The 26,806-nt window shown below is 32.6% G+C and overlaps 2 protein-coding genes across 3 annotated transcripts in view; one reads left to right on the top strand and one right to left on the bottom strand.

Annotated features, from left to right (window-relative positions):
* The window catches only part of LOC118192235 (putative RNA-binding protein CG14230), a 68,196-nt gene extending 42,572 nt beyond the window's left edge, over positions 1-25,624 (bottom strand). The window contains exons 1-4 of one of the 2 annotated variants that reach the window (XM_035363146.2): positions 24,885-25,624; positions 24,643-24,760; positions 13,661-13,783; positions 13,458-13,545 (exon numbers count right to left, since the gene is read on the bottom strand). In XM_035363146.2, coding sequence (XP_035219037.1) covers positions 13,458-13,545; positions 13,661-13,783; positions 24,643-24,741 — 310 coding nt within the window. In that variant the 5' untranslated portion in view covers positions 24,742-24,760; positions 24,885-25,624. The remainder of the gene's footprint in view (positions 1-13,457; positions 13,546-13,660; positions 13,784-24,642; positions 24,761-24,884) is intronic. The other variant, XM_035363145.2, reaches the window with a different exon arrangement.
* A 151-nt stretch (positions 25,625-25,775) lies between these two features.
* Rpp20 (ribonuclease P protein subunit p20) lies at positions 25,776-26,602 on the top strand. Its single transcript, XM_035363148.2, has one exon. It carries the CDS (start codon positions 26,092-26,094, stop codon positions 26,524-26,526), a length of 435 nt encoding a protein of 144 aa, XP_035219039.1. The 5' UTR covers positions 25,776-26,091; the 3' UTR covers positions 26,527-26,602.
* The last annotated feature ends 204 nt before the right edge of the window (positions 26,603-26,806 follow it).

The raw sequence follows: 26,806 nt of genomic DNA, 5'->3' as shown, positions 1-26,806 counted from the left end.
TTTTGCTTCCCCCCCCTCCCCGAAAAAAAGATAACAGCATATGCTGCTCCTCTTTTGTACAGTCATCGAGTTCCACCAACATTTTCAAACCGAACTACACACGTGCAACTGGTATTTAGTAATTAACTAAAAGAATATTATGAACTAATATGATTTTGCTACTTACTAACACACATGAGATATCATGACAATTTATGGTTTATTTACTGACTTTTCCTCAAATATCAATTACAATATTTAAACATATATTATATATAAAAATACGATTCACTGTGTTTTTTTATCCAAATTAATTAAATTTGGATTAGGGAATTGGTGATTTCAAAAATATTTTATGACTTGAATAACACACTCAGTAACATTTGATATATTTAAATCTTTGGCCAATAAATTATGTATATGTGCTAAATAACCATTGGACATAAGCTTAAAATTGTTTTCTCATTTCATATTTAGTGTATTATTAGCCACAAAACTATGATTTTACAATTAACTTCATTTTCAACTTTTTTAATGCTATCAAAAGCCAGGGTAAATAAATTTCCACTTGTACATAGTGTTAATGATGAACCAAGAGTTTTCACTTAATGTACAGTTCCATCTATTGAACAAATATTAATACAGATTACTGGTTGATTGTAGATATTAGACTAACCATTTAGCTCAAACATGCTGTTTGATTCATTAAAATATTACAGCATTTCTGTATTTCTGTCATTTGATAATTTATCGAAATTTACACCCAGGATGCAACATCTCTATTAATTTATGAAAAGGGGTTTTCTGTGCTACAAATGACGTCTTTGTAGTAGAAAAAAATTACCTACTTGATAATCTATCTTGTTCAAAATTTTAATATTATGTGTTACAACATTTTTACTTAGATCAGGCACCAATGTTTTGAAGCAGTGTACTCATCATCAGATTTACTCTTGAGGCTAAACAGACATGGAAGTGACCCATTTTCTCCTGTTGTATTAACATGGCCTATTTAATATATTTTGAAAAATCTTATTTATTTATATATTTTTTTATATTCAATAATTAGAATCTGTTTAAAAGCATTACAAGTTATCTCAATCTTTAATTTCTCATAATTCAAAAGAGAAAAGAAGGAAGAATGTCGGATTTTAATCAACAATTAAAAAAAAAAAAATCTGCTATTGAAATCGTTGACCCAAGCTAGTTTTAAATGTGTCTGCTTGATCAAGTCAAAACAAGTATGACTTGTATGCTAATCTAATACTCATGCAAGTCAAAACTTATATGGGTATTAAACAAAGACTACAACCATTCAACATATTTTTACCAAACATGGCATGAATGTTCTTCAACAGTTTATAAAAAATACTGTGATCCCTTTTCCTACTAATCCTAGTCAGGGAGTGCCTCAAAAAATTATAAACAATCGCCGACTTTTTAACAATGAATTACAAATACTGCATGTTCTTTATATTTATTTGAGAGAAGCTAATGTGGAAAACAAGAACAGAAATAATAATTAACTAATAACATCATTTAAAGAGCAAACAATGAAACACATATTTTTGCAATTATTCTATGATTTGATTGCAATTATTATTAGGAAGAATGCCCACCAGTGGTCGAGTGTTCAAAACTGCTGAACAATGGTAGTTTGAGAAAGGTTCAGATTCCAGTGAAGGGCCAGTTGCAAGAGCGTTTTTGTGACTTTCTATATACGAAATATAAACAGCTTTGCATAAAAAGTCCTTCATAAAAACATCCATCCTCTCAGGCAGAGAGTCTGAGAGGATGGATGTCTCAAAATAAATAAAATTATTATTTTCAAAATAAATAATCATATTCAAAATAAATAAATTTTTAAAAAATGAATTTTTATGAAGAAATTTAATAGTGTCTTATAAATATTGTATACATTTTGAAAATTTATTTCCAGAGAACTATCATATTCATGTATCCAAATATTTATAAGCATTCATAGCTTCTTCAAAGAAGAAAGAATTCTAAAACTTTATTTGTGAACACAAAAGTTGTATAAGTGCTATTAGAAATGTTGTTTTTCCCCTTTATTAGCCACTAAAATAGTATTTTGAATATGAGATTTAGAAGAACTACATTGCTGGCAATTAAAATTGCTAGAGCAAAAACTCAGCAGTTAGCAAAAACTTACTTGCTTTATGAATACATTAAATGAAAGGATTAAAATGTCAATAATTTTGAGGTACAGAACGTGAAGAAATTAGTATCCTCTACCTTTGGTAACAATAGTAGCTTTTATATGACTCAGTATAGAATTGAACAGACTCTGGATCGCAGTTAGAAGTATTGCAATATTACACACTGGCTGATAGCGTTGCTGCAACCACTGACCAGACTTCTCAACTGGTGAGAGATCTAGCAAATACGTTGGCAGAAGCAAGACTTAAACACCTTAAACATAACACACCATTAGGTATAATATTCTAGTAATACCGAATCAAAGCATGAATGATGCAGGTTGACACACTGAGTAGAATCTTGTTACGGTCATCACTCGAGATAGACATATTTTCAAAATATAAAATGCTCAAAAGCAAGATGATGACATTTGAGCTATCAAAGAAGTCTTTAAACCTGATGATGATTATTGTGTTAAAATATGTACTTTACAAATCTGTATATGGTGATGAATTACTTTTTGTTCCAGTATCAATACAAACCAATGTAACCACGGACACAGATCTTTGATGATATCTCGCTTCTAAAAGAACTGAACAAATCATTAAACACCAATTTTATAACTTAGAGGAAATTGGTAACCAGAGGCGTAGCTAGGGTTTACAGCACCCGAGGACAATTGAAGATTTTGCATCCTCTTCCTTGTGCCAAGAATGGAAAACATTTCATTCTAAAACTCTTTAATTACAATTTGGCGCCCTTTCGTTGTTGCGCCTGGGGACTGTTGGTAACTACTATATTGCAAATTGTGTTGCTTGCATATTAATCATAAATATGGTAAGCAAAAAGCATTCTATATCCAAACAAGATGTTCCCCTGCATACGAATCACACTGACCATTTAGAACCCCTAGCAAGTACTAAAAAAGAATTACAATTATATATTTTCTATTATTGACTGATTCACAATGTTTGTATGGCTTTACTGAACAAAATCTACTGACAATGCTGAAGTAAATTTAAACTGAAAAATCAAAAATTTATTTTTGGAAATCCTTTATGTATAATTGCTAATAAAGGTTTAGCATTTACTTCTAAGAACTTTGAAGATTATTGTTAAAAAAAAGTATCCAGCACATTCAAATTACTACTAGATTCACTCCTGAGTATGAGCAAATTGAAAGATTCAATTCTAGCATAATTTCTGTACAAAAAATATTAATTATGAGCCCAACAAAATGGTATACATATAATATTAATGAAACTCAGCAAGTGAATAATTTAATATACCAGTAGAGCAACAATATAACCCCCATGTTTAGGATTAAAATGAAATCCGATAATCATAACAAAAATCAGAGAGCTGCTAAATGCTGAGATGCAGTTAATTTTTTCCAAGGCTCACGATAACATTTAAAAGGAAGCTAAAAAATAGATTTGAAAGGTATAAGCTGAAAATTGCGAAATCTACAATATAAGATGTACACCAGCTTGTAAATTCTATCATTATGACATAGTGGCAATCAAGTGTATAAAACATGGAACTGGTCTTAAGCTAAAACTCAAGTTTCTTGGATCGCACAAGATCATGAAAGTCAAGTCAAATAACATTTATGAAGCCTAAAAGTGAGGTTCTTTGATGCAGCTATCAGTGTTGTCAGATCTAGCAATTATTTTCAAATCTGCTACGTTTGCAATGTCTGCAACCAAAATTTATGTTTATGCAAATTTGCTAATTTTCTGCTGCTTCATCAGTTTGCTATGTTACTTTTTAATAGTTTTTTTTATTTATTATTTTACCATAAAATTCATATATATGCATATAATGTGTCTATTAAAATTGATTTATAATAAAAAAGTAGTAAATAATTTAGGCTTAAATAAAAGTTGGTAACTGACAAACCTGCAATCATAGCCTATGAGTGCAAGATATTTAATTTTCAACATTAGTAGTTGGTATTTTATATGAATACTATGAAAAAATTCAGCACAGCTTTCCAAAATGTTTAGCTTTAAATAGCCATGTTTGAGAATCAGCTACAAAGAATGAAAGCAAACAAGACAAAAGCCTATTACAAGTTACATAAATGTGAATTGAGAGCCCATAAAATTAATTTATTGAGCCACAGTACTTTTTTAAAGCATAAAGAAAATTTCATGTTTGAAAATGGCTAATTGTGTTATAGTGTGTTTAGAATGTTTATTTTGTAATTATTTCAAACACTACATGATTAAATTTAAGATGAAAAATTTGTAGAATAATTTATATAGAATTTAAACAAAACAGAATCAGACATCTAGAAGCTACGTTATGTATGTCTGTTCAAAATTGAAATAACTATCTCATGGTAAATAGCAACACAAATAAATTTAACAAGGAAAGAAGGTAGCTTTTTGTCAGCAATCAGAATTTGATGAAGTGAAATAAGTTCAATAATCAGACTGAAATATTAACAAAAGAGCATTAATAATTAAAGTAAAGCAAGAAAAAGGGAATAAAAAAATAAACTGATAGCTCAAAAAATCAGTAAAATAATGTTAGCAATACAAACATGAGAGATCATCTAACAGCAGAAATAAATTAACCAAAAAATAAAAAACTAGATTAACTGAGAATTAATTAAAAGAAGAACTGGGGATTTAAACAATTTAAAATTAGTGATTTAATATTAAGATTTTCATCAAAATTAATACATATAACATAATGTCTAAGAATCAAATGACAATAACCAACAGAACCCTCAAATACTGAATTTGTGATGTCATCAGAGGTCATGTAAGCTTATGAAGCTGTGATGTCACAAAACACATGATCTCCAATGTCCCATGCTACTTTATGTGAATCTTTCATTTTTCTCTTATTACTTCTAATCAAAAATTTCTGGCAACACTGGGGACCTATGAAAACAAGCATTTTCGCTGAGTTTATGAAACCCCGGACTAGATATTTGGAATGCTACAAAAATTTTTTCATGTAAACTGATCAATGCTTTTGAACTTAATAATCAAAAGAAAACTTTCTTTGATAATGATGACAAACTAAAATGCAAATAATTCCAAATTTTAAATTACCTTGAGCTGTTACTAAAAGGCCTTGATTATATACTATTTTCACTTTTCTGCAGTAAATTTAGTATTGTACCCAATGCTTATTAAAAAACTCAGCCATTTATCAAACCCAGATTTTCAGGAACTCAGCTGCTTATTATGTTTTTATTTCCAGGAACTTACTCAATCACTTATAACATTAAACTTCCAGAAATTAAAACAAATAATATTAATCAATACAAAACCTATCATTTATTAAACTCAGATTGGCAAAAGATTGAATTCTTCAATGCCAAAAACCCTACTTATCAAAGCATTTTGTATTTCATCCATTTAATGTGCTGTAGGCTGTGGTTTTATCGCTCAAGTATGTCGTGCTTCAATAAAAAATTATTTAACCCCATTCAGATTCTGTACCAGTAAGACACTACTTTCAGGTTTTTTTTTGGGGGGGGGACTCATACCGGACCTGCAAGACGCAGAATTTTTGTACCTTAACAATTAACAAAAACAAATTGTCTGCCGGTGCTATAAATGTGTGGGATTCCTTCTTAAATACTAGATGATAGGAGATGAAGTGCAACTTCTGTATCCTATATTTTAAGGTTTCCACATTCAAAACCTTCTCTTTGAGATAAATACATTATGTTCTCAAAGAATTATAAATTAAGTTCATGAAATCCTTCTAAACATTTCCTTACATTCCCTACATAAACATTTCCTTTGAATGGAAAGGAAGTGGTAACTATAGACTGAAGAAAAAGGAATGAAAAAATGATTACATGCTTGTAATCATGAAGCAACAGATCGATTAAACAAAGGTCAATTTTTTAGCTGGCTAGAAACGTGAATTCTGAAATTTGAATAAACTATTGGAAAAAACATTTTCTTAAACATGATGTAGTTTAACTTGTAATATACTGAAATGAGAAGCAAAGGGGATTGAGCTTGAAAAAATTACTAAAACATTTTAATGTTCTTGATAATTTCCAGTAGAAAAAAACTATATTTAAACTTGAAATTTCCCAAAAAGCATTGTGAAATTTACTTAAACAAGGAGTTATGGTTAATGAAGAACTAATAAGAATACAAATGTCTCAAAGAAGAACAAAAAAGAAAATCATGAGATGTTGAATTGTTTTCTTAGAACAGTTTGAAGTTATTAAACTAAAAATATTTATATTTCTAGAGTTTCTTAATTAATTCACTAAAGAGTAGGACAGAAATTTACATCAACTGAATTTGGAGAAAGAGAAACCCAACACTATTCATTAGGAATTACATAGTGAGAAGGAAAGCGTGTATCATCATACAACTAATAACTGGATAATAGACATTTTACCTGGGCTACCAAATGAATACAATCCATTAACTGTTTATAATACAGATGAAACTGGACAAAATGACAGAACATTACTAGAACATGCATTAATATTTAAAACTGAAACAGCAGTTGATTTAAGAAACTGAAGAACTAAGTTACTGTGTTTTAACATGCATTCTGGACCCAACAATTAAGATACCAATACTGGTTATTGACAAAAATTTAAAAAAAAAAAAAAAAATATGTTTGAAAGGAATCAAGAATTTCCTTCTAACTTACCATAGCAGCAAGAACTTAAGAAGGATAAAAAGTACTTTTATTGATTTTAAAATTGGACAACAAACTAAAAAATTAAAAATAGGTTAGATAACTGTGCAGTAACTAATTACATAACTGTGCAGTACACACACATACATCTAATCTGAAAAACGTTAATGTATCTTCCTGCAAATACAGTTTTAATATTAAACCCTTTTATTTTAGGATATTATGAAAGCTTTTAAATGTCATTATAGAAGGATTGGATTTTTGGATTGGATTATTCAGTTATGGCAAAGCACACGAGGGCTATCTGCCTAAGGGGAGGGATGCCTTTCGTGGAGGACTTTCTAAGGGAAACTGGCTCGTATACACGTTACACATGGGGAAAACCACGAAAACGCCCATGCAGCCAGCCGTTCGCGGGATTTGAACCTCAGACCGAACTACCAATGTTCAGCGTCTTTACTGCTCGGCCGCTGGTGGGCTGTCATTATAGAAGAAATATTCAGTAAATGAACAGAAATAATTTTGTGAAAAAGCAACCATTTTGAAGCAGATAAGTAAGTCGATATCTCTGCTATAAGTCATGGATATTATAGTCAATGTAGTGATTTGATCTTTTAAAATCAATAAAAAACTGTTTTAGAAAATGTGGCTTTTATGTAGAAGAAGCCTTGCAATCTACAGCTACTATAACTAGATCTGGGAATTCTGGGATCTGGGAACAATATAACTATATCTGGGAATTGCAATCTATAGCTAATGTATCAGAAAACAATGAGCAAAATTATGAAGATTCATTTTTATAACATGTGTCAACTCGCAATAATAATGAGGCAACTTCATAAATATAAAAACTGGCTATGAAAGTGTTAAATGAACTTCAGAAACTGAAAGTGATACCAAAAAAAAGTAAAGACATACCATCATCAATCAAATGTAGAAAAGCACTACTAATTATAAGAAAAATTTTAAACTGAAAAGTCCTGATAAAAAAATCTATCAGCAATTTTACAAAATTGAGAATACAATTGAAAAACAGCTGTTGAACACTATGAAACACAGACAGAATAAATGCTTATAAGTGATAAAATTTCATTAAGAAAATAATTATAAATATTTTTATAAAAGATTTTGAAACGAATTTCAAAATTGTATAAAATGTTTAAGTAGTAATTTTTAGTTATTATTTTTGGATTAATTAATAAATTAGTCAGTATAATTTTAATTGAAAAGTTTAAAACTGATATGGCTTGGAATAAACAAACTGCTGCCTTTTCATTGCCATATTTCTCTTCTAGTCTACTGGATGCTAGTTATATATATATTTTTTTATAAAATATAAATAATTCCCACATTTTCAGATAAAAATTATCTGTTATTGAAAGTAAATAATCAATGTAACAGAAAGAAATGTTCACAGAACAATGCGAAGAACATAAAGATGAACAATATTTTATTAATGAAATAAGTATTGGAGCATAAATAAAATAGTGAGTATATGCTTTTCATCTTCATATCGCACCCTCTTTTTTTTATTTTCACCTTCTCTTAAAATTATAACAAATTTAAAATTGTTCCTTTCTTGTTTATACTGAAGATTTATAATGAGTTTTCATTAGTTCTCTTTGTGTGAAAAGCTAATCAAAAGTCTCCAGATAAATCTAAATGGGTAAAATAATTTATAAATCATGTTTTTCTGAATACAAATGTTAATTAATATGTTGTATAGAAAAAAGAAGTTTTAGACCAAAATATTAACCTTTCACCCTAAAGTTCAATAAACGGACTTTCTAATGACAATACTACATGGAAAGAGGCAATTTAAAGCATGGTTGTCTTCTGCTTTCTTTAGTGTGGTGCCTCAATTTTGGATCACATCTTTAAATTATCAGATTCTTTAGATTAGTATTTCATAAAACTTTTATAATGTGCCAATGAAAATTATCTGTCTTAATTTTGAACTAGAATGCATAAAAGATTCTAATTCAAAATTAAGGCAGATAATTTTCATCCTCAAAATCCTTGCATAAAAGATATTTAAATTTTCAAATGTCATTCATTAGGTTTACTTTTATTTTTTTAAATTTACATTTTCATTAATATCATCCTTCTAAAATTTATACTTCACAAATGGTGTCAATTTGCTTGCAATATTTGTACTGTTTTGCCTAAGCATTTCCAAATAGAATTCCCCCCCCTTTAGTTTTTCCACTCTCTTCAATTTTCAGGGAACACTCGTAGTGTAGCACTGTGTCGTTGACACATTCCAGCAGCTACATTTAAATATGTCCCTTTGCAAACTGCATTCAGAGATATTTAACAAGCAAATATCTACCATATTTAATACCTACCTTTTTACCATTTATTTAGAAACTGAACATAAGTTTTCTTGGTTAATTAAAAAGTGGCATTACAACATTATTACAGAAGGGGGAAAATCATCAGCTTTCTCAACGAGCAATGTGTCTTACTCGCTCGCATTTCTCAGGAAAGAGCCAGGGTTTTTGTTTTTCTTACTCGATTTAATAGGTCATTATATATAATGACCTAGGCATTATATTATGGTATATAATGTAATTACTTTACATATAATGTATTTATGTATATAATGTATATATTGATGTGATCAGTGACGGATATCCCGCCAAAGCAGGTCTTTCCTTGATCATTTTCCTGTCATTGTGGCGGACACTGTTTTTTTATCTAGAAAAACAGGAAGTTTTCTAATATAAACCTGATGTCACATAGGGTTTGAGGATGAAATATTTCTGGGTGTCTTTTGAAGAAGTTTTAGGACATGTGTCAACCATGGCTAAGAGACCGAGATACCTAACTGAGAGTGAAATATGTAAAATTATGAATGAAAGTGATTCTGAGATTAATGAAGACAGTAATAGTGATATTAGTGTTCACAATGAATCAGAAGGTTCATTTTCCTCAGACACAGAGGAATATAATCCTGGAGAAGAGTTGTCATTACAGACTTTCTCTGAACTTATACCTTACCTTATTTCTATTAATTTGATATTTAATTAAGCTTAACTGCTGAAAATGCATGGGCTGGTGGCGGCGATCCATTTCAGCAGCTCCAGTCCCGTGACTGTGCTTCGTTCTCCGAGTGCTGTTCCTTATCCCAGTTTAAAAAATATGATTAGTTTCTTTTACCTCACACAGTAATATCAGTAAACTTGGATTAGTAGAATATTGGCACTGTGCTGAAATTGCTAAGTTATTGTAGTTTTAAGAAAAATGAATTTATAAGCTGGAAAAATCAAGCTATGACTAATAATTTCCTATAGCCATTCATATGAATATGCAACTTATTTAATTTGGTATGCAGTAGACTATCAAGACATAACCAAACTACAGTGGAAACAGTAAAAATGTGCCATTACTGTGGAAACAGTAAAAAATGGATAGTCACAATTTTAGTATAATACTTATACAGTAAAGTGATGTTTATGCAGCTTTCAAGGGATCTTCAATAGAGAAATATCACTTCAGATTATGATTGAGAAATTTAAATTTTAACCATAGAATTTTAGTGCAGATATTATACTATTAATGTCATACAAGTTTAATTTGTTTTTGTTTGCTTAAAATGCTGTCTTTATAAGAGCAAATATGTTTCCTTTTTTAAATTATAATATTTGAAACTGTAAAATACTATACATAAAAATGTGAATGACTGCTTTTACCTCAACTAATTTTCTTGAATAAATAACACTTTTCAAAAAGAGATTTTTAACAACTTGAGTTAAAAAGACGTGCCTCGCACGTCGAGATGCTTTTGTCTCAAACCATGCGCAAAAATGAAAATAGCGTGGTGCACACATTGCCTGACAATGAGATTGTTTATTTCTCAAGTTACAGCTCTGGATTGCACTCGCAGACGCAGAGCCGCATAAATGAGGCACTTTACCTGTTGTTATATTGTAGCGCACGACAATGCAACTGTGAAGTTTAGTCGTAGCACAAGTGGTTAACATAGATGCAAATTTTAATTTCTCTCACAGGGGAAAAAACATCAAATGTCATTGGGTATGCCATTTGATTTTAAGTCTTGCACAAAGCATGCAGTGGGCAAAAGACAAATAATAGTCCAATTTATCAAATACTAGAGGAATCAATTGTCTCTCTTATAAAATTTGTCTAGTCAGCAGGTTCACTACCTATTACTCTGCACTCACATGCCAGATCTAGACCCTCTCTAGATTCAGATATTTCTCATCTTCTTTCTCCGCCCTCATATCCCACCCAATGAACAACTTCTAAATGATACAAAAGAAATAAATGCCTTTTGAGGAATGTGTTTGAGCTGTAAAATGAAATGCTGATGAGTAAGTAAGGATGAAGATAATGTATGAGTGATGTGTCATATAAATGAAATATCTGGTTGCAACAAAAGTTTTCCAACCAAAAATGTTCAGTAATTACCACCCAAATCTATGATTTTCTGCCAACATTTTAGTAGTTTTTCAAAGCCTTCAGCATAGAAACTTGTTGGCCATGAGTCCAAAAACAGATCAACCTCATTTCGGACATCCTGTGCAGAATGGAAGATAGCATCAGCAAAATATAGCTGCAGGTGCGAAAAAGGGCAGAAATCCAAAGGAGCGATGTTGGGGCTATATGGTAGATGTGGCAAAAGATCCTATTCGAGTCCAAACAGAGTTCAGTTTATTGAATGCAAACAGTTTATGGAATGTGGTTTTGCATTATCTTGATGGGAAATTACCTTTTTGCGCTGGATTTCGGTTCGACGTTTTTCCTTGACAGCAGTATCAACATTGACTAGCATCTCACTGTACACCTTACTGTCAAGGGTTTTTCATTTTCCAGATATTTTTTGTGGATAATACCACAGCAATCCCACCAGATATAAAGCATGATCTTTTTGTTAGTCATACTGCACTTGGTGATGCTGCCGACGGGCTCACCAGACACAAACCAACCTACTTTTCAGCCTGTGTTGTTGAAGTAAATCCACTCTTCATCACAAATGATGATCCGGCTCAGAATTTTGTCCTTGTAAATATTTGAGCGGATTAGCGCAGGCACAGACATATCTATCCTTATCTGCTTGAGTCAGCTCATGCCGCTCCCCAGCGATTGAACTTATACGTCAAGTTTATACGATGCATAGTGTGATTAATGGACATGGCAGTAACGTCTAACTCCTTAGTAAGCTCTCGAGTGGTTGCATACTGACTTTCTTCTGCAAATTCTTGCCGGTGGGCCTCATCAGCATCAGTGGGCTAACCAGAGCACTCTGCTTCTTGAACATCATAGTCCTTGTTTTTTAACTTTCGGTACCAAACCTTCACAGTGTAATATGATACAAATTAGTACTTAGAGATATACACATTATTTGGTGACATTCTGTAGCTGACCTCTTTTTGCAATAGAAATGGAAGTAAATGATGGTTCTAAACCTGTAGCGTGATAGTTCCATTCAGTAATCAACTTCTAAAATTAAAAATGCCTACGAAAAACCATCAGGAAAGTGGCAAAAAAAATAAATATATAAAATAATTTTAAAATAAGCTAACTAATATCCAAAATAATTAAACTTAAGTTTAACTATTTTGTACTGTAGAGACAGGATTTTTTTGGAAGCAGGAGACTTGAAAATGAGCAATGCCACTGCTGGGAATCGAAGCACAGACCTCTGGAATATGCACCCAGCATGCAGACCACTACACCATGAATGCACGCTAAGAAGGTGGGAGAAATACCTTATATACTCTCCCTTTATAGGACAACTGGGATTTTTAAGGGACCTAATCCCCTAATCCTATGGTCTTGAAGTATGGAGAAGTCCTGAAGTATCCCCGAATCCCGAAGTATGGAGAATCATCATTCACCACCCTCTTAGTTTGGGGGCCATTCTAGAGACGTCAGGGTTTTTTTTTTTTTTTTTTTGGAAGCAAAAGACAAAAAATAAGCAACAACTCCGCCGGGAATCGAAACACGGACATCTGGAATACGCGCCCAGCATGCAGACCACTAGACCACGAAGGCATGCTAAGAAGGCGGGAGAAATATCTTATAGTACTTAAAGTTGTACACATGATTTAGTGGCATTCTGCAGTTGACATTTTGCGATATAACTGAAAGTAAAGGATGGTTCTAAACTGGTAGTGTGACAGTTCCATTTCACACACCTTGTAATTAATGATAATGATATATATATTTTTTTAATTTCATGACAATTTCACAACACAGTGTTCTAAAGCAAGTCTCTTTCTTTTAAATGCCAAAAATCATTTGACAAAATATGATTAAACACGCCAACGCAAACTGTTTGTGCAGACAGTATTTTCTATGGCTGGAAACTTTTGTTAAAACCCGATATTTCACCATTAACATGAACATGGATGAATCAGAAGATAGAGAAATAATATACAAATGGGAAATGTAAAACAGTGCTCCCTTATAACAAGAAATTACATTATTTTTAAAGCTATAGTTCTAAATTAATTAAAAATAAAACAAATCATTTATTGGTCAATTATTACCCCAGCACATATCACATTGCAACTAAAGTTATTAAGAGAACATAGTCAAATAAGAAAAGCTGCATTTCTTTTAACAAATGAAAAAACTTCCAATACAACTCTCTATATATATTTTGCTACAATATTCAATCAAATGAAGATGAAAAACTTAAAATGTAATACCTTCCTTTTCAAACTGTTCATGATCATCATCTTTGAAGCGTTCATCTAGTTTAAACCGACTCGATAGCTCAGAACTCATTTCAAGTAACTAAAACATTATTATAAAAAAAATCAGAATCTATTAACTAAAAACTTACACATTTAAATGAATAAAAAAATTAAATATCAGGTATCTTAAAAACTAATGAGTTTTAATTACATACCTGTTGACCTCTAGGCCCCTCAAACTGAGGGCGAATATTAAAAGCATCATCATAGTTATCCTCTTCATTATCTGAATCAAATAATTTCAATTTATTTTCCTCTTTGCTGACATCTTCAAAAACCTTGAAAAATTAAAAAATGATATTACTTGGTATTTTACAGATGTATTAAACACTCAATTGTTTAGAACACATTTTATATTTGACTTATAATTAAGAGATAGATAAAATTTTACTGAATATAAACTTATACACAAAAAAGAAATACAATATTAATCCAAATACAAGATGGCTTCATATACATTGTTCGACATTGAAAACGCAACACCAAGAAGGAGTGGTCAGAAATTTATGCAAATTTTAGAGTAGACGCACGTCACTGAGTTATGCGAATGATGTGAAATGTGCAGCTCTCCGACACATGTGAAGTAAGATATAAGGGAAGGAATGTTTAGAATGGGCAATATTCCTGTCATTATTTCTGCCAGACAAATTATCGAAGAAAGTTGATTTTTGTCCCGGAGGATACATGTAATAGAAGAGAATGCCAGGCCACCGTCAACGAAGGCACTTCCAGCAGATAGATGATTTTACGATGGGTACGGTGATCGAACTGAGAAGGGCAGGTTGGTCCTTACATCAAATCGCAGCTAATACCCACATCGATGTGAGCATGGTGCATCGGCTATGACAAACATGGTTGAAACAAGGAAATGTGGGAAGAAGGAGGGGTACAGGTGCAGCCAGAGTGACGTCAGCATGCGTGGATCGACGCATCTGCCGACAAACTGTGGCGTCCCGCAAGTCACTTGTATCGCGATTCTGCAGCATGTGAAAGATACCCTGGATATTCCTGTGTCGACCAGAACAAATCCCTGTCGATTGGTTGAACGTGGCCTGCACTCACAGCGTCCGTTAAGAAGACTGCCATTGACCCCACAGCATAGATGCCAACGTTTAGAATGTTGCCAGACTGGAGCGATGTGGATGACAGAATGGCGAAACGTTGTGTTCTCAGATGAGTCATGCTTCTGTTTACCCAGTGACAGTCGCCGCATATGTGTATGGCGTCGACGTGGAGACAGATCTAATCCGGCAGTAAATGTGGAATGCCTCACCGTGCGACAACGTGGCATAATGGTTTGGGGCGCTATTGCGTATGATTCGAGGTCACCTCTAGTTTGTATTCAGGGCACTATGACGGCCCAACGATACTTGGATAATGTACTGCGGCCGGTGTCAATCCCCTACCTTCAGGGGCTGCCTAATGCAATTTTTCAGCAGGATAACGCCCAACCACACAGTGCTCACATCTGACAACCATACTCTCCTGACCTGTCACCAATCAAACATGTGTAGGATGTGATTGGACGCCGTTTGCAGACTCTGCCCCTGCCTCGTTCAGAAGACGAACTGTGGCAAATGGTTGAAAGGGAATGGAGAGTCATCCCTCAGGACAACATCTGCACTCTTATTGACTCTATGCCTAGACGCGCTTCTTCATGCATCGCTGTCCGCGGTGGTCCTACATCCTACTGAGCCGACGCCGTTCTCTCTCTGTATTCTGACTATCATTTTGAAATAAAGATCACTTATTGTTGCTTGCTGTCTCTGTCTTTTTTTCCAAATTTCATCACTTTCTGACCACTCCTTCTTGGTGTTGCATTTTCAGTGTTGAGCAGTGTATAATATAACTCTATATTTCTGAAGCTATTTTATAGAGAAAAGCAAGGCTTATGCACAAAGTGCCTTACTATATAAATCTGATATCTCGAGCAATTTACAAGGTCATTATTTAGCCTAGTTTTCATTCTTTGCAATCAGACCAAGTAAATATATATATATATATATATATTTAATGTGAAAGCTCAGGAAAAAATGAAAAATTATATTTCACAAATGATAGACTGCTATGACAGTACAGGTTTTCAATAACGCATTTTTTAAAAAAAAAATTGTGTTGTATTCACACTTTTTATTAGATAAGAAAATATTATCATTATAAAACATACTGAAATTCTTTTATAGCTCTTTAAATTATCAGCAAAAAAAAAAAAAAAAAAATCAAATATAGAATTTTCATTTACTAACCACACTAAGTTTGCAAGTTCATCTGTAAATGATCATACATATAAGCTGACTTTTGCTTATGAATTCTAAAGTAACTGTTTATTGGTTACAAGATTAAGATAAATAATTTTAAAAAATCTTAAACAGAATCGATAAGTTACAAATTATTAAATACTGTTACCTCCAGGGTAACAGTATTCCATGTCCAAGTTTTAACCCTACAATATCAACTAGGTGAAAATTTTAATCAGTTTTATTTCTACCATTTTAGTTTGAATTCACCCTTGCTGTAACTAAGTCTTTGATCACATTGTAGACGTTTAATATATGTATGTATTTTCTATTACCTGACTTTAATAAAGTAATATATTTTCCCCTAAATCTTCATTGTTTGTTTCTAACAGATTATACAAGAATAAAAATTACCATTCCCTATTTGCAGTTATTTAAAGAGTCCAAATAATGAAGTGCACACATTATCCAAAAGCATATAAAATATGATAATTGTAAGGTTACTTATAATTCATCCTAATATTAGCATTGAAACTGTCATACCAGTTCTCTTCATTAAATTTCAATGGCAGCATTAAATTCTGATATATCATCTGTCTTCATTGCTGTAATATGTATTTTCCCTCAAACACATTCCAGTAATTTATATCTATTCCGTATTCTAATAAAGTATTTTTATCACTTCAGTGGATTGAAAACAAGTTAATATTCACACTGTATAATATTGTTTATTGACTACATTTAATCTGATAAAAACGCAACATCAAATTATCAAAGAAAAGATAATTTTTTAAATTAACTTTTAAACTTCTTTAAATTAAAATTTAGGTATTTGACTAAGCCACATAATCTAATTGTGTTAAACTTTGTTTCAAGTAATGTGTGCGATTTTTTTTAATATTTGGAATTTCCTGCATTACGAGAAACAAGCCTTTATAGTTACTGATCTGTGCATATGAATTTCTTGGACCTTCTTTCTTGTAACATAGCTTATAAAATATTATAATTTTTCATTCATGCTCATAGTTCATGTTTCTTTAGCTAGTAAAAATTTTTGCTTTTAAAATAAAGCAATTTTCAACAGTTACCAATCTCTGTATATGCATTTTTTCTTCCTTCAATTTTAAAATATAATAGTGTTTTATGCAGGTTCATAGTTCATATTTCTTCAGCTAATGAAAATTTTTTCTTTTAAATTAGTTCTTCATTGTATCATGCTTCTTATTTTCAGTCTACCATCAACTGAAAAGGTGGCTATATTTTATTAGAAGAAAAAGGTATTTTACCCAAAGAAAGAATTTGTAAAAATGAGCATAATATAATATGGAATTATATGTTGGAAAAAAAATTGGTGATGCAGTGTCAGCAGCAATAAAAAGAAGAAATGTCTTTGTGCTAAGAAATGGTTTAGTAGATCATGAATACCCTTTCTTATGGAACTGCAGGGATCAACAAAATGGGAAAAAAAAAATTACAGAGGTATGCATTGGTATGTTTTTTAATAAATTGCTAACAAAGCTGTGTACTAAAATAAATTAAATACTTTAAAACTCTTGATTTCATTCAAAAATAGCAAGCAAAATGAGTAAGTTGCGAAGCAAAACCACTATGTTGACAGAATGTAATTACGCTTGTTTCATGCTCATGTGCAAATCAGTAACCATTTGTTTCTCCCCAGTATTGATATGTACCAAATCAACATTCCTGACAAGGCTGCTGCAGAAGATAAGTATCAAAATTTATTCATCATGTTGTATTTTTTAATTGGAGTTATCATAATTTATAATTTCATGCAATAAGCCATGAATTTCTCCAAGTTAATATCAGAGGAGTAGAACTGCTTCAATTTTACTTCCTTATTGAGTGGCTTCAGCTGAGTTAAACTATATAGTTTTTAAAAGAGGTCTATAAAAGTTCAGCAAAGCAAAGAATGAAAGTATTTCTAATGAATAATTTATAATTAAATTTAGAGTATGAACAGCCCACAGTTTAAAACTGTATTTCAATGAAAACTTTGAAGTCCATTTATCGCCATTATTGCATCCTTGACTACTCATAACCTAAATGAGAAATACACTTTTCCCAGATATTTAATTATTATTTCATATAAAAAAACAACCTATAGAATATCAGCTTGCATACAGGATCTGATTAATAGAGTCTGGGACTCTTTGTGGAGCATTTTTTTCCTCTACAAGCCAACTTTCCTTGTTTTCTTAAGGAGAAAATAGAATTACCAGAGTTGTAAAATCAGTCTTGGGAACCTGAAACTTGTGTTATTGGCCCCTGCCTGCAAAAGCTCTAAATGATTTTCAATGATTTTGATTGTTTCATCAACTACATATTTAAGAATAGTGACTGAATATCAATCACTTTGGATTTGTAATGAATAGTTGTAGTACACTGCTCAAAACAATTAAAGGATATTGCGGTTTTAGGTGGATCTTGTGGCTGATTGATACATGGTCGACAGACGTAGTAGGTTATATGAGAATAAATTACACATGTTTGGCAGAAAAAAATGCATTTTATTGCGCATTTGTGTACAAAAGGAAAAAAACACAATTTGTGCATATGAGAAAAAAAGAATAAGAAAAGTTGTTTGCTTCAAAGGAAATTATTTCAGTAGGGGGAATGGTTTCCATGGACGGCCAGCAACGTTGAACACCTTTGAGGCATGGAGTCAATGAGGCTATTAATCACGAGTTGGGGTATTCTGTCCCACTCTTCCAGCAGAGCTTTTTCCAGTTCTTGGAGAGTTTGTGGGGATGGTTGGCAGCCAGCAACTCATCTTCCTAGAGTGTCCCAAACGTGCTCTATAGGATTCATCTCTAGAGAACACGCTGGCCATTCCATTCGTACGATTCCTTTCTAGAAAAGGAAATCCTCCACCAGGTTAGCACGATGTGGCCTGCAGTTATCGTCCATCAAAATGAAGTCATCTCCGATTGCTGCAGTGTAAAAGACTACAATAGGTCTGAGGATCTCATCCCTATATCGGCGACCAGTCAGAAGTCCATCTCGAATAACGTAGAGGTCTGTGTGCCCGTCAATGGAGATGCCACCATACACCAACACTCCCCCACCACAAAATCTGACACTTTCGTGCACAAACGCAGGATTATTCCTACTGCCACGGTCCCTCCAGATGAAAATACGCCCATTATCAGGATGAACAGAAAAACGGGACTCGTCAGAAAAAAGAATATTGTTCCATTCATTTCTCCTCCAGTTCATATGCTCTGTTGCCCACTCCCTGCGGTCAGGACGATGCCTTGATGTTAGTCTAACACATACCATCGGTCGGCGAGCATACAGACCTACACCATGGAGCCGGTTTCGGACAGTCTGAGTTGGAACTGTGGTGAAAGTAGCCGAGCGAAGGTGTTGTTGGAGAAGAGTAGCATTCATATTTCGGTGTCTCCGAGCTGTTAACACTAAATAACGATCTTCATTGGGCGTTGTTACCCGTCTACGACCTTGCCCTGGTCTTCAGCCTGCACTTCCAGTTTCCAAAAAACGGTTCCAGATCCTGGAAATCACACTTTGTGACACTCCAGTGGCTTGCGCTACTTCGCCTTGAGTTTGGCCCCCTTCTAACCTACCAACAACTCTCCAAACTTCTGAATCGGTTAAATGACTTCGCTGAAACATCGTACTCATCGAAACAAAGCAGTCACTGAATGCCGATCATCCTTGTCTTCACTGTCTTTTATTCAGTTGAAAGTCAAATTTCATTCACTACCGCTGAAGCGACGTTATTGACGCCAAACTCAAAATTATCATACCCTACAGTTTGAAAATCAGAAAAATTTGCATTTGTGATTCTCTTCTTCCATTTTCGGCAAAAAAGAATTTCGCTTTTATCTTTATTTTATATAAAACTTACAATATCCTTTAATTATTTTGAGCAGTTTACTTTTAAAGTTACTGGTAGGTAAAAAAAAAAGGCACTTTTAAACTGTATTTACAGTCAAAAGTCTTTAATCTGGACTCGGACTTCAGCGATCATCAGTTTAAATCTGGCAAAATGGCATGCAGAAATTATAAAATTAAAAATATGAAACCATAATTTATGAAATAAAGAGCAATTATGATCTAAAGGGTATCAAAATTTACAAAAAAAAAAAAAAAAAAGCAGCTTATTTTTTATTTGGTTACTTTATTAAACATTTCTTTCAACGTGCGCATGCGTAAAGCATACATTACGCATAGTCGAGATTAGAAAATTGCAACCAGAAAACTATTTGATGTGTTTTCGTGATATTTATAATGATGAGGAACTTGATTTAAATCATATCAAAAACGAAGTACATCAATATGAAATACTACATTTAGTAAGGAATTATCAGCCAAATAAAATTAAAATATCTGCCCCGAAGATAAGGATAGTGCTGACAGATCAACTTCCAGTTCATTGCGTGCCGCAACATTCCAGTCCCCCTCCGCAGAGCAGCGTGAAATTGATAAACAGATTTCGGAATGGTTAGAGAAACAAAGGATATGCCTTTATCCATTTTTTGCAGCAATTCCACTTTTTGTTTGATGGACATCAAAACATGCCTTTGGTTTGTAGATCCTTTTCACAGCTCCAGAATCGGAAATTCTTTTTGACATAATCGAAAGTTCAAGCTTACTTTTATAAAATTACTCTAACAGTCTGCAAAAAATAATAAGCCGGATCCAATTCCAAGATTAAGGAACAATGCAATCTGCAACATTAACTGAAATAGATAATTAGATAATTTTAGCTTAGCTTATACTGTCCGTTATACAGTAAACACGCATGTGCATGCGTAAACACATATGCGCATGTGTAAAGGTATTTTGCACATGTGTGAATGCATATGCGCATGCAAAGTTTGTAGCTTTGAGGTCCGGATTAAAGACGTTTGACTGTATTTATTTATTTGAGACATTATTTATTTGATGATATTGAGTTATCTACAAATATGCATAGCCAGAAAATAAATAAGAAAGCTTTCGGTATTTCCTGATTATCAACACTACTACTCTCTCGAAAAGTCACCAAGCTAAGAAGTAAAAGATAAAAGTTATTTTCAAAAATGGTGATGCATTAAAAATTACATAAAACAGCAACTAATTAGCAAAGTTAAAATCATAAGAAGCATCTTTAATTAAAGACTTACACCTCTTTTTTGGCATTGTTGTTCTTATGTACATAGTGATCTGTTTTATCTTAAACAAACACCAGAAAATTGTAGAAACTTAGTATTGTGAACAAGTTAGAATTTCACACACAGTGTTCCTCCCCATGTACACTACGGTTCGTTTTGGCTCAGAAAACAACCAGAGAATTGAACAATTTTAGCATCACACACACTGTTGTTTTCCTGTGCATACAGTGAACTCTTTTTGCTTAAGAGAGCATCAGAGAATTCCACAAATAGCGGCATCAGAGCACAAATTTTGATCCATAAAATTTCATCATTTGTGAAGTAATTGTAATTTGTTTGCAATGTCTAAAGTTTGGCAAATCAAAATATTTTGCAACAAAAACAAACACTAATGAGTATGTTTGCAACAAAAATAAAGACTAATGAGTGGCACTTGTCTGCTGCCTGCCCATAGATATATAAATATATTTTGGCAACTTCGTGGGTTGCTAAATTTGGCAACACACTGTATTGTCTCATTAATCTTTTTTTGAGGGCAGGAATGCAGGTAATCATAAAGTACCTAGCTTCCTTATGATTTTGAAAAGTGAAAATATGATAAAATATGCTCTTTTATATAGTATATTTTCTTGATGAATATTTTGATTTACCATGCGAGAAAATCAAATTATTCATCAAGCAGATACAATTCAGCACAAAAGTAAGACATATAGCAAAATTATTAAATGAGTATTATAAGATACATTTAGACAAAGAGTATTTCATTAATACTATATAAGGATAGCTGTTGTTGTTCTGTATAACATAAATAAAACAATTTCTTTGCTTATACAATATACCATGTCAGGATTAAGATTAAATTTGAAAGAAAATGTACTAGTTCTCAAGGTTTTAATGGCACAAATAGAAGAATACATCATATTTACATATTCTGTTTTGCTCACATCAGCCAAAAAGAGTAGTAGCTAGGGTTTTCAGCACCCGGGGACAAATGAAGATTTCGTGCCCCAAACTGCTTGCCAAGGATGGAAAACACTTAATTCTAAAATGTTGTAACATCAGTTTGGCGCCCCTTGGATTCTGCACCCGGGGGCAGATGGCCCCCCTCTAGCTACACCCCTGCAGCCAAATAACCTAAAAGTGTTTCAAAGACTTCTCAATTGGAAAAAAAATACACTTTATTATATTATTAAATCTGTAAAATTTCTTTTTTGAAGTAGAAAAGTAACAAATGCAACACTTTTGTTATAATGCTGTTTCAATATGAATTTCATGCAAAGATCAGGCAATGCAGGTAATCATAAAGTACCTAGCTTCCTTATGATATATGTATACATGGACAAAGTCAAGGGAGTGGGCAGTGCCAAGTTAAGTGAAATTAGGTTGAAGTGTACATGGATAAAGGGAGTGCACAATGCCTAGTTTGTGAAATTCCGTGATTTTTTTTGAGTGAAAATAGGTCAGTGTGTACATGGATACGGAATTTGTGCAATTCTTTGACTTGTTATTTTGGCTAAAATCGACGCTACACAAAGCCAAAATAACAAGTCAAAGAATTGCACCAACTTGGTATCCATTTACTACAAAAAAATCGCCAATTTTTGCCAAGGGGTTCCCATAAATATACTTTTACCTAGTAAAATATAGTTAAAGTGAATATATCCACATATTTGTATATACAAGCATGGTACACATATGTACGATTTGAGTAGTGATCTAGCATACTCAGAAATACACCAAAACGTGAAAGTTCTTTATATGGTGAAACTAAGAGTGCAAATAGTCAGAAAGCACCATTTTCATTAATTAATTTGGTTAGAGTAGAAAGAAGGGTACCCCTTGTATTACCACAAAGTTGTTGTTTCATTTATTGCCAAGTTGTTGTTTCATTTGTGGTAACCTGAGTAGTTAAATGTTATGAAAAGATTATTATGATGTAATAAGTTGCATGACTGCAGTAAATTCATAAGGGCTTACGGTGCGTGTTGGTTACAAAGTTTATTGCTCGTATTGTAGTTTAGGTAATAAAATATTTGAATGTGGTAAGATTAATTTGAAGTTTCTGTACAATTTGGAAAGAAAGGGGAAAAGTGCGTTACCTGACTGGTGTGTAAATGAAGCTTTACTTAGTAGCCATTATTAAGTGTCCTGTTTGTAGGAAGGAAATGTGTATGGTCGAACGTCGGACGATAACTGCATTATGGAAGATATTTTTTACTCTTATTTTGTGAATTTATGTAGGGATGCCAGTATACAGATTCTAGTTCAGATAATTTTAGGAAGTTTTTGGATGCTGTTAAGGAATTTTGTTTGACTGACGACATGTTAATTTGTAAATAAGGTAAGTGGATATTTCCTTTGTATAGTGCAAAGATGAATTTCATTAATTTAAAACTTAGTTTATTGAGATTATATATTTTTTGTTGGCTGCTCCTTTGACTTTTTAAGTGAATATAGTTCGATGTGTTCAAAGTCAAGGGAGTGCGCAATGCCTAGTTTGCACAATTTGCTGGTGATTTTCTAAGTGCAAATAGGTCGATGTGTACATAGATAAAGGGAGTGTGCAATGCCAAGTTTGTGCAATTCTCTGATTTTTTTTTTTTTTTTTAAGTAAAAATAGGTCGATGTGTACATGGATCCAGAGTTTGTGAAATTCTTTGTCTTGTTGTTTTAGCTTTGTGTAGCAGCGAATTTTGGTGCAAAAATCTCCGTTACACAAAGCCAAAATAACACATCAAAGAATTGCACAAACTCGGTGTCCATGTACCACCAATTATTGCCAAGGGGCACCCATAAATATATTTTTACATCTAGAAATGAATCTTTTACATATGCATCTATAAAATATTTTAATATTTTTTTAAATAAATGTGTAACTGGAATGCTCCCACGTGTAAACATTTGGCATCAAGTCCATAACAACTATGTCATCAAATTACTACAGTATATTACAATACATATATTAAAAAAACTGTTAAATTAATGTATGGCTAGCTTAAGATTAAAATTCTTGCCTACAATCCAAATACTTAATTGCATGAGAAGCACAATTAAGGTATATACCAACCAAAAACTGTAAAAAAACTAATGTTAACCATAAAACTGCTTAATTTACAGGCCTGAAAAACAACTGCATATCAAAACTTAGCCTGTTGAGAACTTAAAAGCATCAATATCATTTCAATACAAAAAACTGAATTTAACTCTACACAGCATGATGTTGCAATTTGGTAATATGAATTTACATTAGTTATTATTACAACACATTTTGATTCAGCATATTAACATAAACCAAGATTATTCTTCCAATTGAAAACAAGGTAAGTACTCTGATTAGAAACAAATCAAGCAAACATTATTGATACAAAATTTTCATTTATGCGGTACCCGTGACGCATAGCCGTATTTAGGGAGAAATTGAAAGGGGTGCAGCCCTTCCCGAAATTGAAGTTTCAATTAGAAAAACATCCGTTTTATATATAAGTCACAGCCCCCGCCGCGCCGAAATTAAATTTTAGCTACTGAAGGAACTGTGAAGGAATACAGATTATTTATCATGGCAAAGATAACGAATGCTGTGTGCTTTCATCTGAGGAGGTTTGCCAACGGAATCCTGGTTAAGTCAGACCTAATAAAAGAAACCTATACTAAACCTTCTGGTAAAATTCCACAACCAGCAGTGCAAAAATTTATTATTTGAAATTTAGAGTGATTGCTAACATCAATCTAGAATTATTCAATATTTTTAAAATGTCAACGTACCGTACGTTTTCCACAACAGCCGCCAACATTCCTTTGATTTTTTTTCCATGCTTTTACTGCCTGCAAACGTTTCTCATTCGATATTTTCTTTTTATCCATTGGACTGCAGTTCTGTATTCTGTAAAATAATTCCTAATTCACCTATGTACCTTCAAAATTACTTTTTTATGCAAACAAAATAATTCAAATTATTTATAAATAAAATAAAATAGGAAAGAAAGGGAAAAGCCCAAGATATTTACAAGAAAACAGTTTAATTTTGATATGTCTTTTGTTCGTAAATATCGATTAATAATGAAAACACAGAAATTCATAAAATATCAAAATGCTGTATGTAATGAAAGGTAAATAAACAAACACATGTGGAAAGGCAAAGGAATAACTCATGTGGAGTGGTTGCCATGCTCAGCAATTTATCGCTCATTTGGCTCAGGATACACACAAAGAATATGCGTTCACAAGATTATGTACGTATATATTCTTTGGTACACAATTCTTTGGTTTCCGTTTTTCTGATTTCGTGTTCTCCCAAATTTTACTAAGCATTTATTTACTGAAACAACTAAAAAAAGAAATGTTTTAATTAGAGTGTATTTAAGACATATGCATCTAAAATCTGGGCGATTCTGCATATCACTCAAATAAATATATGAATCAAACGACTACAACGCAGAAACAATTAAAATTTGAATAAATATTTATTGAATATTAGCAGAGACGTAGCTAAGGTTTTAAGCGCCCGGGGACATCTAAAGATTTTGCGCCCCTTTCTGTGTTCCAAGAATGGAAAACATTTCATTCTGAAAGGTGTATCATCAATCTGGCGCCCCTTGGATGCTGCGCCCGAGGACAGATATCCCCCCTTGCCCCACCCTAGCTACGCTACTGAATATTAGCAAATATTTCATAAAGCAAGTAAATGAGTGAAAAATTTCATGATTAGAATCGAGAAGGAGCACCAATGACCAAACAACGCCAAATTTGGCTGTATAAGACGGTTGCCGTATACATTTCCTGTATCTAATCTGTGCAAAATTGCTACCTATTCAACATGTTGCCAAATCTAGAAATGTAAGTTATCCGTAATTTGTTATTTTATTTTAAAATTTTTATGGGTGAAAACCTGAACACCATTTCAAGATCTAAGGTTTAATTATTCACAGATTTCTATCTTTAAACACTTTATATCATTACTAACTATTAATTCTATTAAGACTATTAGGTCGCTGAGTAGTATCTCTCGGAAGAAAGAGAGAAAAATGTTGAGAATAAGTTTTAAAACAATTTCCTTTTTGTATACCAAAGGTAAAAATCCTCCATCGCAGCCTGCAAGGCAGAAAGTTGTTATTAGAGCAAAGAATTGCTCGTTGTTTAGAGTGTGCGGTTAAAACACGGGGTTAAAAATGTTAGATTTCGAAGCTTGAAACACTATATGAACTATAGTATATTATGGAGTACCGAAAAAAGTCTCAACAAAACAGTGGCACTTCTACTCATGAAGAAAATCAAGTTAGTAAACTGAATTTTAGTAATGAGGAGCGCTTTGAGAAAAGACTACCAGCTACCTTCCCAAGACGTAAAAATGATGTATACATAAATCAAAAGTCTAATTTCATAGCTCAGTTTAATAAGTGTAAATCAATGCTTGCTAATGGGGAAAAGGAAATATTCATTCATGGACTTGGTGCTGCTGTAAATACAGCAGTGAATCTTGCTCTCCAGTTGAAATCATCTTTTTCGAAAAGTAACCTCACATTAGAGGCTTCAACCTCGACTGTTGATTTGGTGGATGATATGATATCAGAAGAAGGACATCGTTTTCAATATCGGAAGAATTCCGCTATTCACATAAAAATAAAGCAGTCGATTGCAACAAAAAGTTAAACTCAGAAATCAAAATGCTTATATAATTATGTCTTTTCAATATAAAATAAAATTAATATTGGTAAGTTCCTTGAAACTTATGTGTATGTATCTTTATAACAGCTGTTTCATATTGCTTTATATTCTTGTTGCAAAAACTTTATGTTCGTGTAGGAAATTATTGGATAACCTCCTTCTGGTGAAACATTAGAGGAAATGGGGCACACATAAGCAGGTTTCACAATTTTGTGTGTTTTTTGATGTCTTGAGTTGAAGAAGGAAATTCATTTCAATGTTAATA

The sequence above is a fragment of the Stegodyphus dumicola genome, chromosome 5 (assembly GCF_044657685.1).
Source record: "Stegodyphus dumicola isolate Sdum_Otavi_A_Nest chromosome 5, ASM4465768v1".
NCBI classification, from domain to species: domain Eukaryota; kingdom Metazoa; phylum Arthropoda; class Arachnida; order Araneae; family Eresidae; genus Stegodyphus; species Stegodyphus dumicola.
Note: the sequence above shows the minus strand (reverse complement) of the source record. Positions and strands in the feature narration are given on the sequence as shown.

Excerpts from the sequence above, each read along its gene's own strand:
- Rpp20 (XM_035363148.2), top strand. The coding sequence starts at position 26,092 with ATGGAGTACCGAAAAAAGTCTCAACAAAACAGTGGCACTTCTACTCAT.